At 43.1% G+C, this 16,934-nt stretch overlaps 1 protein-coding gene across 2 annotated transcripts in view; it reads right to left on the bottom strand.

Moving 5' to 3' along the window:
- Window positions 1-16,934, bottom strand: part of ME3 (malic enzyme 3) — a 109,322-nt gene that overhangs the window by 24,574 nt on the left and 67,814 nt on the right. For both annotated transcript variants that reach the window (XM_072993548.2, XM_078390145.1), the window contains exons 6-7: window positions 12,472-12,633; window positions 5,220-5,323 (exon numbers count right to left, since the gene is read on the bottom strand). In XM_072993548.2, the coding sequence (XP_072849649.2) occupies window positions 5,220-5,323; window positions 12,472-12,633 (266 nt within the window). The remainder of the gene's footprint in view (window positions 1-5,219; window positions 5,324-12,471; window positions 12,634-16,934) is intronic.

Below are 16,934 nucleotides of genomic sequence, written 5' to 3'. Positions count from 1 at the left end.
CAACATTTCCCTTCTGTTTACTTGGCCTTTTAATATTATTGCACTGAAATATCTAGAAAAAATATTTAGGAGGATATCTTTTAAAAAAGAGTAATCAAACATATTTTCTGACTGAGCTATGCTTACTTCCAAATAAGTGAAGCTTGGAAAAATTACTTCAGGGAACTAAACGCAGAGAACCTCTGACTTAGCCATGCCAGTGACCATGATGCTTGGGGTGATTCTGCCAGCTACAGTTTTTAAAAGTGATATTTCTAAGCTGTGGGGAAAATGTATCTATATAAGCCTGTAGGCATGCACGGGATTGGAGTGTAAGAGGAAAATCTTAGGCACGGCTACTCATAAGTCAGTCTTGTTATGTTCAATGAGACAAATTTCCAGGTTACTGCACATAAGATAGTTATCTAAGGCTGTAATTTTAATCCTACCTGCACTGCAGTAAGTCTTAGTGAAGACAGTAAGATTTACTTCTGAATAAACATGTAGGAAGCGCTGGTCCAGCTCTGTGAGTCGGACTGTCTGGCTGCGGACCCACGTGCCAGGGGTTCAAATCCCCACTATGCTTCCTAATGACAGGTGCCAGCTGAGTCCTCCTGCCGGAGAGCATGGGGCTGATGGGGTTACATGTCCTGACTGTAACCTGGTGGCCGTGGGCATGTTGAAGGGTCCTTAGAGTGCCATCCAAAAAAGGGACTGATACATCAGACCTAGAAATCCCTGGGAAAGGGTGCTATGAATCAGAACAGGTGAGGATCATGCTGTAAATTAACTCTAGAGATGCCATGAAGAAAGCAGAAAGGGCATTTCTATTTCAAGTATATCACTCATGAATTTTGGCACTAAGTTAGCATGTTGTTTTTCATTTGGCAGTCCAATGCCAATGTATATCAGACAAAGGAGACCAGGACTTGTGATAGTACAAATTTTTGTATTATGGCATGGAATCTCATAAACTCTTCCTGAATTAAAATTGTCTGTGAAGTTTCTCCTCATGATCTCTAAAAAATGTTTACCCACCGTCTCATTCAGAACAGACATTTCTTCACCAAGTAATGATCAGAGGCGATTCAAAAGTGAGGAAGAGTCTTTCCTTTCTCTAACATTTCCAGAGCACAGACTGGAGTTCCTACTCCAGTCCTCTGAAGAGGCCGGCCACAGAGACTGGCGAAACATTAGGAAGAACAACCTTCAGAACATGGCCAAAGAGCCCGAAAAAGCCACAACAACCATCATTTCCAGTTATGGGTAAAATTGCTACACCAATTGTGAATCAAATCCTGTGGAATCTTCCCATCACTAGTTCAGAAAGCAACTTTGGATTCGTTCAAAAGTTCAAACCTGGTTGCTTGTTGCTAGTTCATGAAGCAACTTGATAGCACATAGCAATAAAGTTCAATCAGGTTTTGGAAGGAACCGGGCGATCTTTCCAGTGGTGATCTGAAATTCTGCACTGTCTGCCTGATACAGGTAGAGCGGTTTGCTTCCTTGTTTGGTTGCTTTTGTTTTTCCAAAAAAAGGTGTAAAGCTGGTTTGTTCATCTATTTTTTTAAAAGAGACTTTTGTAAACTTGCTTGTTTTACATACAGTGGGGTCTTGACTTGAGAACTTAATCCGTATTGGAAGGCGGTTCTCAAGTCAAAAAGTTCTCAAGTCAAATCTGCATTTCCCATAGGAATGCATTGAAAACCATTTGATCCGTATCTGCTCTTTTCCGTCCATAGAAACTAATGGGAAGCTGCTATTCTGCCTTCGACCACTAGAGGGGGATATTTTGTTTCTTTTTTTCTTAGGTCAAGAAAGGTTCAGGGAAGGCAGGGAAAATACAGTCCAGGCAGTACCAGGCAGTCTGAAGACTGTCTCCCAATCCACTCTCTAAACGCTGGGAGGAGTGAGGAAGCAGACAGGCACCCTTTTCACTGGCCAACAGTTAACTGAAAGTTCAAATTTTGCACTTTCCCTACCTCCCACGTGGGTTTTTTTCAGTTCTTAACTCAAATCTAAGTATGTAAGTCAAGTCAATATTTTCCTATGAGAGCGGTTCTTAAGTCAAAATGTTCTTAACTCGAGCCGTTCTTAAGTCAAGACCCCACTGTATTCAGCTTTGAGAGAATTGCTTGTTTATCACCTCATATGGCACTGCTCCTCAAAAATCTTTCTACTGCTGTCTCTTGAGACCTAGTGGATAATTAAACAAATACACTGGAATTCTGGAAAACCAGAACAGCTGCTTGAGGTTACTCAGAAGTGACAACATCACAACAATGATTCTCCACTGAGTTCCCCTTCCCACATCCTGCTGTTTTGCCATGCTTCTCTGCCTTGGTAGAAGGATTCCTAACACTACAGCTCACATGAGCATGTAAAAACCCACACAATCCTAAATCAAGATCTGTTTTTAAGCTTTTCAAGGCAAAAGATTTTGTGCAATTAGTGTGGAGAAATAACAGCAACCTTGAGAGATCTGTGTCACATCACCTCCTAGCTCTACAAGGGGACTCCGCATCGGGTGAAAGAAGGGAACTGATTTCTCCCCAGCCGCCCGGTTTGCTTTTCCAAACGATGTCGGAGGAAGCCTTTTGAAAGCTCCAAAGGCAGGGAGGAAGGGCAGGAAATTCGAATTTCCCGCCCTTTCTCCCTGCCTTTTGGGTTCGGAACTCGATCCGCGTTAGCAAGTAGGGTGTACTACTTGCGATGAGATCGGGTTCATAACCCGAAATGTTCGCAATTAGGGCTGTTCGTAAGTTGAGGGCCCACCGTACTATATTCCTATCTGGACAAATAAAATGATTTTAAAGCTAGAAGGGTACGGGGTCTCCCAGTGTTGCCATGCACATCAGATGGGTTCAAAGGTAAGCACCACGACTTCCCCCGAACAATGGGAAACAGAATCTTTTCTTTCTGGAACAATCTAAGTGTGGGAATGTAGCTGATATGCAGGTACTGTAAACCCTAGATCTACTCAGATCACCCACACGAGCCAGGAGGTAAGGCTGAGGAGCCTAACGCCGAGGGAGGCCCAGAAGGAAAGGACACGAAACCGGGCCTTCTCGGCGGTGGCTCCTCGCCTCTGGAATAACCTTCCTCTGGTTATCCGTGCGGCCCCTATGCTGGGCACTTTTAAGAGTCAACTAAAAACATGGTTGTATGTTCAGGCCTTCTCTCCTGTCAATATTTAATTCTTTCTTTATTTTTTCTTTCATTTATTATTTGTTTTATTATTGTATATGTTATGGACTGTTTGTAAAATTCTTATGTTTTCGTATACACCTTATTGGAAGGCGCCCAGAGTGGTCGACCAGACCAGATGGGTGGGATATAAATCAAATCAAATCAAATCAATAAATAAAATAAATGCTGAAGGAAAAAGCATATCTACCTGGCTCGACAGTAGTACCTGTGTGAGGGATTTAGGTGTCCTGGTGGACCACCACCTAAAGATGAGTCAGCAGTGTATTGCAGCTGCCAAGAAAGCCAACACAGTCCTACGCAGTCCTAGGCTGCATCAACAGGGGGATAGCATCGAGATTACGGGAAGTGATAGAACCACTCTATACCACGCTGGTAAGGCCACACTTGGAGTGCTGTGTTTGATTCTGGTCACCACAATACAAAAAAGACGCTGAGGCCCTGGAAGGGGGCCAGAGAAGAGCAACAAAGGTGATAAGGGGACTGGAGGCTATATCCTATGAAGAACGACTAAAAGAGCTAGGTACGTTTAGCTTAACGAAGAGAAGACTGAGAGGAAACACAATAGCAGTGTTCCAATATCTGAAGGGTTGCCACAGGGAAAGAGGGCATTGATTGATTCTCTATTGTGTCTGAGGGTAGTACCAAGGGGTAGAAACTCATTAGAGGGAGATCCAACCTGGAAATAAGGAGGAAATTTCTGATGGTGAGAACCATCAAGCAGTGGAACAGCTTTCCTCCTGATGTGGTGGCTGCCCCATTGCTGGGGGGGGGGGAGATTTCAAGAAAATATTGGACAGCCAATCTGTCTGGGATGCTACGAGGTCTCCTGCCTTGGGCAGGGGGTTGGACTAGAAGACCTCCAAGGTCCTTTCCAACCTTACGACGATTCTATGATTCCCTCTTCTTTCCAGTGCAGAAATTTGCCATCAGCTCAAAGTGTATACTAAGATGATGGTGAGGGCTGAATGATGACTCATGGTGGATAGAAGAATCCGGATTTCCTTTCTGGCTCATATTTTTACAAAGTGATGGGGGGAATCTGCTTTATGCAAGCCAAGTTTTCCCCATTATCTTTTATTTGTGGTTAGTAATAAAAGGGTAATTAAAGACTTAGAAAACGGTTGTGTCACATTGACCCTTTGGTTTGCCCCACAGGTACCGGTTGCATGGAACCAGTTATCACTCTGAAGCCAGAAAGTGGTCGCCTGACAAGGGGGGGGGGGGAGAAATCCCACGTACCCTATAGAAAATCTGACACCGGAAGCACCACTTCATATTGTGGAGCAGTTACGCAGGAAATTGATGGAGATATGTGAATAAACATAGCCTGCTCTAGCTGGATTATCCCTGCCGCACACAGTTAGGGCCAAACAATGGCAGCTGGCAGGAAAGATTCTGACAAATTATCCCTTACTATGATTTTATGTGTATTTTGGTTATGACTGTAAGCTTCTTTGGAAAAAAAAGAGAGAGAGACAGAAACGTTACCTTCACTGAGAAAACTAGTATGTCAGGAAAAGTATTCTAGGCTAATCTTCTCCATCAGATGCTAGATTTCTGGGGGTGGGAAATATTTATTTAGTTTGGTATGGAGGGACATTGGATAAGGCACGCTTACCCCATCTCAAGAGTCCACGTGAGCAGCAGTATTAACTCTGAGCTCCCTAAATTTGTTATTCCCACACAATCTATGCCAATTTTGTGTATTAGCTTTGTAGCATTGTGTGGCACAAATTCCGAGTTTTGCAATATCACCACCCAAGCTGTGTAAATGACAGATCGAAGCAGGAATACCCTGAGAATATATTGAAGCAGGAAATTGCTGCAGTGTCCCATCAGATTTCTACGGATATAAATAATCTTGACCGAACAGTGTTCATGTACAAAGGGTCTCAGACCACCCATGGGGAAACTCATTTAATGGATCTTCTCTGTGTGAATTCAGGTTGCAAACTGAATGTTTATGTGCTCATTTCTGAACCCCTCTAAAGCAAAATAGCGAAGGGACGCACGCACAAAATTCTACTCACTTGTTCGCGACAGCTTGCATAAATTCATCAAGTAGGTCATCGTATGGCTTCCCACGGACCCTCTTGTGCTTCAGGCCAATGTAGAGTGGATCATTCAGAAGGGCCTAGGACGGAGCGAGAGAAAACAAACTATGTCTGTCTGCCATTGCTTTCTCCCACGCTGCAAGGCAGAGATTTGTATTCATGGAGTTACGAGCATGTCGGATGCTTACGGTATCTCCATTTCAAGGTTAGCACACTAGATCACTTATTTTCTCTATCATTAATCTCTCTTTGCCAAACCCAAGGTAAACACTAAGATTCTCTGAAATATGAGAGGTTTCTCCTGTAGCTTGGAAGGGTGCTTTGAAAAAGCAATTCATCTACATTACATGTTGGGGGTATTGGAAAAGTAATTTGTGGTTGTTATTTATCACAGTATTCAAAATGTAACTTGTTACATTACTTCTTGTGTTGCTCATTACTTCTCCATCACAACCGATAAGCAAACAGTAGGGAACCTGAAAAATCCTTGTCAATGTGCCAAAATATGCTCTTCACAGGTTATTTTTAAAAAAGGGATCAGAAAATGTTATTCATTTCACAAAAGTGGCTTTGTTCCTACTAGCGACATAGCTTTTGAAATGCAACTTAATCACGCTCTTTACCAAAATAAACAGGTAAAGGTAAAGGCAAAGGTTCCCCTTGACAATTTGTCCAGTCGTGCCCGACTCTAGGGGGCGGTGCTCATCTCTGTTTCCAACCCATAGAGCTAGCGTTTGTCCAAAGACAATCTTCTGTGGTCACGTGACCAGTGCGACTACATATGGAATGCCATTACCTTCCCACCGATGTGGTACCTATTTATCTACTCGCATTTGTACATGCTTTCCAACGGCTAGGCTGGCAGGAGCTGGGACTAGCGATGGGAGCTCACACCGTGGCGTGGATTCGATCTTACGACTGCAGGTCTTCCGACCTTGCAGCACAGAGGCTTCTGCGGTTTAACCCACAGCGCCACCACGTCCCTAAATAAACAGACACCTATGTAATTACATAATGTCCTCTGTAACTCATCACAGGTTGTTGATCATGCCTTGCTTCCAAGCTCTGGTTTATTGTTTACTCTGATTTATCCATTACAGCATAACCATGAGGGTCATCAGGACTTCCGTTTTCCACCACCATTCCCAGGATACAAGTGAGAGTGTTGATATAAAAACTGCTTTTCTGGACCAGACCAACCTTTGGTCACACGGAGGGCTTACCCCAGAACAGGCTCAAAATCCAATTGTTAGTGCTAATTAATTGCTGATGTAAACATTGATTTACTACCCAGCAATGGATTCAGTGGGTCTACTCTCATTGGGACAAGCAAATTCATTGAGGCTCAGGTCTCTGAAACACAACGCACTGTTAAGAAGATGGTATTTATATATTATTTACATTTATTTTCCACTATTCCCCAGACTGCCAGAAAGATAAACAAGCACACCCTAGATCAAATCAAGCCTGAACTATCTATCTCTGGTGGCAAAAACATTGAAGCTGAGGTTGTCTTATTTGAGGCACATCATGAGACGATAGGATTCTCTAGAAAGGACAATGATGCTGGAAAAGGCGGAAGGCAGCAGGAAAAGAGGAAGACAGGCTTGAGTTTACAAGAGCTGAGCAGGGTAGTTGAAGATGGGACCTATTGGAAATTGCTCATTCATTGGGACACCATGAATCAGAGGTGACACAGCAACAATAATTCGTTCATTTTGCTCAAGGGGGCTTGCACGCCTCCCCTTTCTCATGCTTTATCCTCACAACAGTCTTGGAAGCTAGCTCAAGCTGAGCAAAAGGACTAGTCCACAGGTAGCCAGAGAGGTTCATCTCTCAGTGCAGGTAAGAACTTGGAATTCTCATTCCCTGTCTAACACTCCTAACTACTATACAGTGGTGCCTCGCTAGATGATGATAATTCCTTCCACTGAAATCGCTGTTTAGCGAAATCATTGTCTAGCAAAAAGCATTTCTCCACTGGAATGCATTGAAACCTGTTTAATGTGTTCCAGTGGGGAAGAATCATCGTTGTCTAGTGAAGATCAGCCATAGGAAAGCCGCTTTGCGAACCACCGATCAGCTGTTTAAATCACTGTCTTGCGAAGCTTAGGTCCCGAAAACACCTGTTTTGCGAGTGCAGAGGGAGCTGTCAAAATCATTGTCTAGTGAAAATCAGTTTGCGAAGCAGGGACCAAACATTGTCCAGCGAAATTCCCCCATAGGAATCACTGTTTTGAGAATCACTATAGCGACTGGAAAAAGTCAATGTCTAGCGAAAAAACTCTCATGTGCGGTAACTGTCTAGCAAGGCACCACTGTACTAGTTTTGGAGATATGTTAACCTGATGGTAAACAGCATGTCGATGCTTTAGACCAGCTGTCTTTATCTTGCCGTTCCAAATCAAACAGACACAGATGATGTTGTTGGCTGCGTGATGGCTTTCCATCTCTGTTGAACGACGCTGATGCCAAACTGGAGCGTCCAGATAAACCAATGACTCACAGGAAAGGCTACCTCCAGAAGGGCCAATTTAGTCTGGTGGGAAACAGGATCCTGGACTGAATGACGGAAATAGAAATAGGTGTGTGGAATGGCAGGATGACTCACCGAGCTTGGTGACTAAGTGAAAAGGGATTCTGTTTTCACCCTGCAAGGAACTGGTGACTCAATGAACTCTATTGAAAAAAAAAAAGGGGGGGGGTTTCCATCAAATGACCTATTGTTTCCCAGTGAGACAGGGTAGGCACATTTTACCCTCTCACCTCGTTTTTTTATTGTTTCTTGTTTTTCAAGGCTGCAGGCGTGCAGCTGTGCTCTTTCACCAGGAAACATACACGGCAGATTCTCCGGATTGTGACTCAAATTCTTCTCCGTTTTGCCATAATCACATTCACAGCAGAAAAAGGCAACATTTTATGGCAGTATTTTCTGCACGGGCAAAGTCTAAGGAAGATGCCCACTGTCTCCCATTTCACCGGAAGGGAAACAAGGGGATGGTCCCCAAACAAGACCAGCCTTCTTGGGGGGTGAGGACCATTGTCAGGTCCATGCCAAAAGGTTTTGGTTTTCGCACAAAATGATCTAGGTTTGTCACCACCATCACCATCATTTTGATGGAATTGAACTCAGGTCTTCCCCGGACACTCTGCCCACTACAACACACTGGCTTTTCTTGGGAGGAAGAGCAGGTGATGAACTGTATTCATGAATTGTATTCAATTCATCACCCACTCTTCCTCCCAAGAAAAGCCAGTGTGTTGTAGTGGGCAGAGTGTCCGAGGAAGACGTGGAAGACCTGGGTTCAATTCCCTGGCTCTGCCATGGAATCTCAGTGGGTGTGTGGAACTGGTCAAACCAGTTGTTGTTTTTTAATTGAACTTCTACCATCTAGAGCAAAGGACTACTCTGGGTGGCAATACCCCACTTACCTTGAAAGCCCTATTAAGGGTCAATATAAGTCATTTCTGACTTGACAGCACATAACATAACTCTTCAAATGTATTCGCGAAGGCGTGCTACTCCTGTCCTCTGAAGATGCTGACCACAGAGACTGGTGAAACGTTAGGAAGAACCACCTTCAGAACATGACCAAAGAGCCCGAAAAACCCACAACAACCAAACTCTTAAAATGTCTAACGGATTGCAGTGTGCCTCCTTCAGAAGCGGGGGGAAAAAGAGAATCATGTATTTAAAAGGAAACACACATGAAACTATACTGAACTTGAACAATACTTTCAGTTTCCTTTCTCCCGAATGAATAACACACTCAACATTTTTAAAATCTAGTCTAGTTCTGGGCAACTTGTGGCTCTCCAACAGTTGTTAGAATGGGAACACTTATCGACCCTAGTTGTTACATGCTGTCAAGTTGCCTATGAATTACGGTGACCTTATGAATGAATGATCTGAACAGCCAGGCTCAGCTCCTGTAAATTCAAAACTAAGGTTGCATTTAGGGAGTCAGTCTATCTCATATTTGGTCTTTCTCTTTTCCTGCTGCCTTCAACTTTTCCTACTATTATCATATTTTCCAACAAGTCTTGCCTTCTCATGATGTGTGCTGAAAGGCTGGGTTTCATCATTTTCCCCCTGCAAGGATTGTTCAGGCTTGATTTGGTCTAGGACCCATTTATATGTCTTTCTGGTACTCTAGGATATTCGCAAAGCTCTTCTCCGGCACCATATTTCAAATGAATCTCTCCCCCCTCCCGCACTTCTAGGAAACTTTCGATTGCAGCCAAGGCACCTTGTATGCCATAATACTCTATCTTGTCACCTGATATTTGAAAATAATTAAGGTATTGGGGATGTATTTTTTGTTTTCTTTTAAAAGAATATTTTGTTAACTTGTGAAGAGTCAGGACATAAGTACAGTACTGGGTAATGAGAAAATATAAAAATGCTGCAGATGTCTCTCCTGGCACGAGCTAAAACTGCTGGACAGAATCCCTTTTGAATCGTAAGGCAGAAAACTGCTCACAGATGCAGTCCTCTCGCATTATTATCACAAGCGTTAAGAGTCCGCGATCTGACAAAGCGCTGAAATTAATTAGGCTCAAACCACCCACTGGGGGATTCTCTCTTTGTTGAAATGCCGCCGATTCCAAACCAGCATGGGGACGTGATGCCTTCCTTGTGATTATCCCAGGAAAAGTAAAATATGCATCTAAGCTGGGCAAGATCTTTTTCACTCGCCTGATCCTGCTGAAAGATGCAGCTGACCCCTTCGACGCCTGCTGGCTTAAAAAAAAAAACCTGCTTTGCTTTTCAGCCAGGAGAACAGGAGGATGTCCGGCATTCATCAGCTGCCACAAGGCCTGCTGAACATTTTAAACACCACGTCCGTGCACAAGCTGACAAGAACTCCCTGCTGTGCTATAACGGCCGCTTGAGCCTGTGGGTGGATTCAGACTGGTATCCAGTTTGTGATGCTGTAGATTTCAATCAAACTTGTTAAACGGTATCCCTGGCTAATAACTTAACTTTTTGCTTATATATGCCTCTGATAGAGGAACGTGGTGGAGTTGCGGGTTAAACCGCTGAAGCCTCTGTGCTGCAAGGTCCAGCTGTCGTAAGATCGAATCCACGCAACGGAGTGAGCTCCTGTCACTTGTCCCTGTTCCTGCCAACCTAGCAGTTTGAAAGCATGTAAAAATGCGAGTAGATAAATAGGTACCACCACAGTGGGAAGGTAACGGTGTTCCGTGTCTAGTTGCATTGGCCACGTGAACATGGAAACTGTCTATGGAAAAAACGCTGGCTCTACGGCTTGGAAACGGGGATGAGCACCACGCCCTAGAGTCGGACATGACTGGACTAAATGTCAAGGGGAACCTTTACCTTTATACCTCTGATACTGGAGGTTCTATTTGCAGTAAATATACTTTTTGATTCCCATGGGCTCACCTTCCTGATCATGTCATTCAGAGTTAGACATGCGGTGGGCATCTTCCTGCAGTTCACCTGCTCTTGACTGTGGTGAATTGCAATCTACTTAGATTTGGTGGTGGATGCTGATCAGACGCAAGATGTGATCAGAAGGCAGGAAAGGAGCACATCTTGATTGTGTTGGACAGGGTCACTTGGCCAGGAGCAATCTCCCTTTAAGTGACCCTTTCATTCATGCAGAATGCTCCCCCCCGAAACAGAGTAGCCCTGCTGCTGGAGCAAAAAGGTCCAGCTTGGGGCACGGATCAGCGTCAGGCTGGTTCACGATCTCCTGTGCATCGTGGGATTTCTGGGAAATGGCTTGCAGCAGACGGTGTCATGAGCAGCTCAGAATGCGAGCTGTTTCCCCATTGGATCACACTCAGCATTTTAAAATGTGTTTTTTCTACATCTAGAGGATAGAAAGGTGGCTCAGAGTCAAGGTCTTCTCTACAGAGAGATCCAAATTTTGCAGCTTTCTTCCTACATTCGCCACTGGAGTGCTCGATTCTCTCAGGATTTGAAGTGAGCTCAAACATTTATTTATCTATTGATTACATTTAGATGCCACTCATCTAGTGACAAGCCACTACTCATTATTTCTGTTTCGTTTCACCTTAGTCTTTCACTATTTTCTAGCAGTTGCTTTATTCCTTACTGTTTTTAATTTTAAAATGCCTTGTATTCAGACTTTTTGTAGCCCCTCACTTATAACGTAGGCAATTTATTTAAAATGAAAATGGTATGAATAATCACTTTCATAGAATCATAGAATCACAGAGTTGGAAGAGACCACAGGGGCCATCGGGGTCCAACCCCCCGCCATGCAGGAACTCCATCAAAGCACTCCCGACAGATGGCCATCCAGCCTCTGCTTAAAAACCTCCTAAGAAGGAGACTCCACCACACTCCGAGGCAGTCTATTCCACTGACGACCAGCTCTGACGGTCAGGATGTTCTTCCTGAGATTCAGATGGAATCTCTTTTCAAACTTTGCAATTCCATGGCAAACTCGACAATTCCATGACCAAGAGTTCCAATGATTTATGAAATCTAACACTCAAAACCGTGAAGAAGAAAAAAAAAAACTACAGAAGAGTGTGCAAGTTTCCTGGTGTTCCAGAATTAGGGGATCCAAAAACAGGGGTGTGAAAAAGTCCAGAAATGAGGAGAGACATCATGGCTACGAGATCCAAAAAAAATATTGCAGCATCCGCTTTTGCGGTCCACTTTTATCAGATACATCTGTGAATTAACTAAAGCAGCCTCTACTACTACTACTACTACTACTACTACTGCTACTGCTACTGCTACTGCTACTGCTGCTGCTACTACTACTACTACTAATACTAATAATACTAATACTAATACTAATAATACTGCTACTGCTACTGCTACTGCTACTGCTACTGCTACTGCTACTACTACTACTACTACTACTACTACTACTACTAATAATAATAATAGTCTACTATCAAATCAACTCTGACTTGGAGATCCTTTCTAGGGTTTTCCAGGCAAAGAATACTCAGAAGTGGTTCAAACAGGCTGGCTCTCCTCCTGGGAGGCCCAGTGGGGGAACTGCTCTCTCAACCTATGGCTCTGTAGCCAGAGATGTAACCCACTAAACTTTCCAACCAGCCTCTAGTTCACAAAAAGCAGGTGCTTTAGTAGATTTCTTAATATTGAAGAGGCCACACACTTCTTTATTCCGTTTGATGCAAAATAGTACAAAGACTGCTGGAAATTGTCCTAAATCAACGAACAAGACTCGTTTTGAAACACCATCAGACTCACCTCATTGTCTGTGCCAACATCAAGAAGGACAGGCAGGCACTGCTGCGGGTGGACGCCACCGCAAGCCGTGTAGAGAGCAAGTTTCCCGACTGGGATACCCATGCCATAACTACCTAGATCTCCCAGACCCAGAATTCTCTCTCCATCGGTCACCACAATAGCCTGGAAATGAACAGAAGAAGAAGAATTTGACATGGTGTTGCAAGAAGCTTTGATCAGCCAGGGGGAACATCAGATTCATAGCACACTAGGGTCATTTTGGAAACATGTCCACCACTTTCAAAACCAGTCTCTGAAAAACTGCTGCTTGCAAAAAAAACTTTTTGCATGCTGCAGTGACAAGCGCTGATTGGCCAGCACCCATATTGTCAACCAATGCAACTGCTACACCAATACATGTGTTTTTGTTTGTTTGTTTCTTGTTCTGTTCTTTTTTTTCCCCAGACAGAATAAAGTCAGGAACTGTTTAGGAATGAATATACCAGTGAATAAATACGAATGCAGTTTTTTAAAAATCCACTTGCCTCATAACGGAAAAAACAAAACTAATAGCTACTCAATGTAGGAAGAAGGTAGTTTTGTTATGCTAGTGGTGAAGATGGGAAATAGCCAGGCTCACACTGCAGATGAAGAAACTTCTGTGTCATCTCAATAAATATGAAATCTCTCTTCAGGCTCAGAAGGATGCCCTCCATTATGCACCCTCCTGAACCAGGGACTCTGGCAGTAGCACTCATTCCCTTATTCGTTAGCAAGGGTGGGGGCAAAATACAGTCCTCCCAACATTGCCTAGACTGCAGCTTTCAGCAGTCTTCACAATGGGATACTGTGGCTTGGGCAGCTTGCCCTTATAGTCCAATAATACCTGGGGCGTTGGGCTTTGCTCACCCTACAGGACTGCTTGAAGAGAGAAAGACCGGCTAGACACACTCTGCAGATGGCAAAAGGCTGTGTGGCACCTTTTCAACACCAAAGAACCAGTTGACCTGAGGAACCAACAAGGGGCTCTACATAACATTCAGGACTAGCTACTATTCTGTTCTTAATAAGCTGACAATTATGAACTGACTCTGTGCTTGGTTTACTAAACCCAAAGGTAAATATCATACAATTTTAGACCACAAAGTAGATGACTTCACTTTCCTGATTGTTTTACTGCTCCATCCTTCTTTACCGTCAAGGAAGGAAGGTGTGTGAGCATCTGTTTCCTCGCTAAAGGGAAATGTACGATAGCCACAGCTTGGTTAGCTTGAAAAACCTTGTGTCAAGTAGTTGTGTTATCCAGACTTCCAAGAGATTATGTTGGGAATGGGGAATGTATCTGCCGCTGGTCAAATAGCTTTGCAAAGGCTTTTAAAATTATGCAGAATCCTATCAAACCTAATGCAGATGTTGGGATGTACGCATTTGGTTAGATTCATAGGCTAAAATCCTGTTGCTTAGTGCAGGAAGTTGTGCGAGGATAGGCCCGTTGAATCAGTTGGGATTTGGTGAGTCAACTCCTTTGTAAGTTCCATGGATTCATATGGGTCTACTCTGCTTATGACTTACTACACCAAGCAGTAAGATTTCAGCCAATGTGTCTAATTTATCGCTGTTGTATACTGTAGCACAGGACTCAGTAACACCTGAAATGAAGCAGGCTAAGTAACTGTCAAAATTAAAGATGTGATGATATTTGTTTCTCAACAGATGGGTCCAAAGTGGGAATTACCAGTCTTGGTACTTCCATTTCTGTCCCTTCTGCTTCTTGAACAGATGTGACAGGTTTTGTATTGTTTCGAGAAATAAGTTGCACACATCATTTTCCCAGACTACTTTCAATTCAGAGGAAAACTATTATCTCACCAGCCAGAAACTTGCGTAGACAATGACATAGGTACACAGGAAATCAGCAGAGCAAAAAGAGGAGCCTGAAATTTCCATTCTACATGCCCCTTAAGAGCAAAAAGCAACAAGCTGCAATTATCATTTGAAGGAAGCAATTTCATTTGCTTACATTCATACATTTTTGGCCAACAGCAAATGTAACTTCAGCCATTATTGCCCACAGGAAGGACAAACTACACTTTTAAAGAGCTTCCCTTCGCTTCTAAGTGGTATAATTTAGCTCTTCTAACCCTTCTGCCTCTGGTAGGTGTTTCTTTTATAATTCAGTAACTGGTATAGCCTATGGAGAAAAAACTTACAACAATCTGGAGCTTGGTTAACAAAAGAGAAATTGTTCTCTGGAGTGTTTTTTTTAAAAAACCCTCCTCTTTCTTTACAAAAGAAGCAATCTATTAATAGTTTTTGCTGCAGTTAACCAGAAGTGATTTTCCAGAGTTAAATTAAGGCTACAAAAGCTGATATCTGGTTGCATATCTGGTTTAGGTCTCTGGCTGTAGACCCAGAGGTTGCGAGTTCAATTCCCCACTGTGCGTCCATCCCAAAAGAGCCAGCCTGGGTGGCCTTGGGCAAGCTGCACAATCCCAGGACACCTCGAGATGAAGGGAATAGGAAACCCCTTCTGAGTATTGTCTACCTAGAAAACTCTGAAATGGGTCGCCGTGAGTCAGAATTGACTTGATGACACACAATGATGACGATTACAAGAGCTGATGCTGTTTTAGGTGGCTTTCCTCATAGGCCTTATGGCAGTCAATGGAAGTAATCCTGGAGCACGGTGGAGAAAATATCGTATTTTCCCGTGTATAAGACTATACTTTTGTCTAAAATCTTTAGACTAAAAATTGCGGGTCATCTTATACATGGAAGTAAGCTGAGGAGAGAACAAAAACAAGGGGAGGGGAAAGCAGGGATCAAAGTGATCCTGCAGCACTTTGATCCCTTTCCACTTGGATTTCTTAATTTTGTATTAGAAAAGTCGGGTTTTTTTTAATACACGGGGGCATCTTATACATTGGAAAATATGGTACATTTTTTTGGGATCACAACTCACAGAATGCCCCAACCAGCATGGCCAAGGACACAACCATGGAGTCCTTGCATCTTTGCAATATCTGTTTTTTTTCCTCACCAAGGACCACTGTCTGCACTTTTGCCCTCTCTTTACATTGCTAGCAAGTCCTCCTTGAAGGTTGTATCTTGGTCATACTAGAGGATGCGCTCAGCAAATATTTAGAAGCAGAGCTCCTTCAAGTAGTGAAAGACATATGTTTATCCTAGCAAACGTTCTCCATCAACCATGAATCTTGTATTGCAGTATACAGTACACTGTTTTGTGACTGATGGAAGGTAAACATAGTCTTAACTTGTACCTATATTTGATGAGACATGCATCTCTCGAGTAAATCTCAAGCTGCATATCCAACACATGTTTCACAGGGATCATACATTACCTTTAATGTTTGGCTCACAGATATTTAGGAGTCAAACTGGGGCCTTCTGTGTGCAAAGCATGTAGCCTATCTTTGAACTATATTTCAGCCTCAATGTCTTAAAAGGTAAAGGTAAAGGTTCCCCTTGACAATTTTTGTCCAGTTGTGTTCGACTCTAGGCGGTGGTGCTCATCCCCATTTCCAAGCCATAGAGCCAGCGTTTTGTCCGAAGACAATCTTCCGTGGTCACATGGCCAGTGCGACTTAGACACGGAACGCTGTTACCTTCCCACCGAGGTGGTCCCTATTTATCTCCTTGCATAAATGTCTTACAGTGTGCCTATAAATCTTGCCCAGTTTTAAAAACAAAGAGGATGGGTGTTTCTCAGTGCATAAAGTTGATTTGCGGTACTTCTGGGAAGAACATATAAACACAGAGAAAGAGAAGAAAACCGTAAGAATAGGAGATCATAGAATATTTCTGGAGATCAAGGGTAAAACTAGACAAGGAAGCTAGACAAAGAAGATTGATTAGGACTACTCAAAGTTTCCTATGGCACATAAATACATCACATGGAATGTTTATTTATCCCAGCAAATCAAACTGCTACAATTCTCACCGGGATCAAAAGTCGCCCACCCTCCTCTATCATTAACACTACCCTCTTCCCTATCAGCTTTCAATTTTTTTTAGCAAATTACACACATCCTGCTGCTGCAGAATGCCAAGCCCTAACGATGTTATTTGGCTGTTCCCTACCCCATGTTAGCTGCTGAATGTTTTATTTGCATCTTAGTGTGTTCTAATTTTGTACTGTATGCCAATAAAGGTTTCTGTCTGTCTGTCTGTCACTCAACGCTAAATTCGACAGTTGTAACTTTAAAAATGTTCAGAGGAGAGACAAGACACATAAACTTAAAGGGGATGTTCCTAATGCATTTGCACTTTGTGCTCCTCTGAAGTGTATGTTAGTACAACGAGAACATCCCCTTCAAGTGAGCACCTCTGAATACTATTTTTATTATGACTGTCCAATTTAGCGCTATGTCAAATCAGCACTTCAGTTTCACAAGCTCTTGTATCAAACAGTGCTATATCACACTTGCCAAGTTTTTTTTCTTAAAGTTCCCCCTCCTCCAACA

Source organism: Pogona vitticeps, chromosome 3, assembly GCF_051106095.1.
Source record: "Pogona vitticeps strain Pit_001003342236 chromosome 3, PviZW2.1, whole genome shotgun sequence".
In the NCBI taxonomy this organism is placed as follows: Eukaryota; Metazoa; Chordata; class Lepidosauria; order Squamata; family Agamidae; genus Pogona; species Pogona vitticeps.
This window is presented reverse-complemented; position numbering and strand designations above follow the sequence as displayed.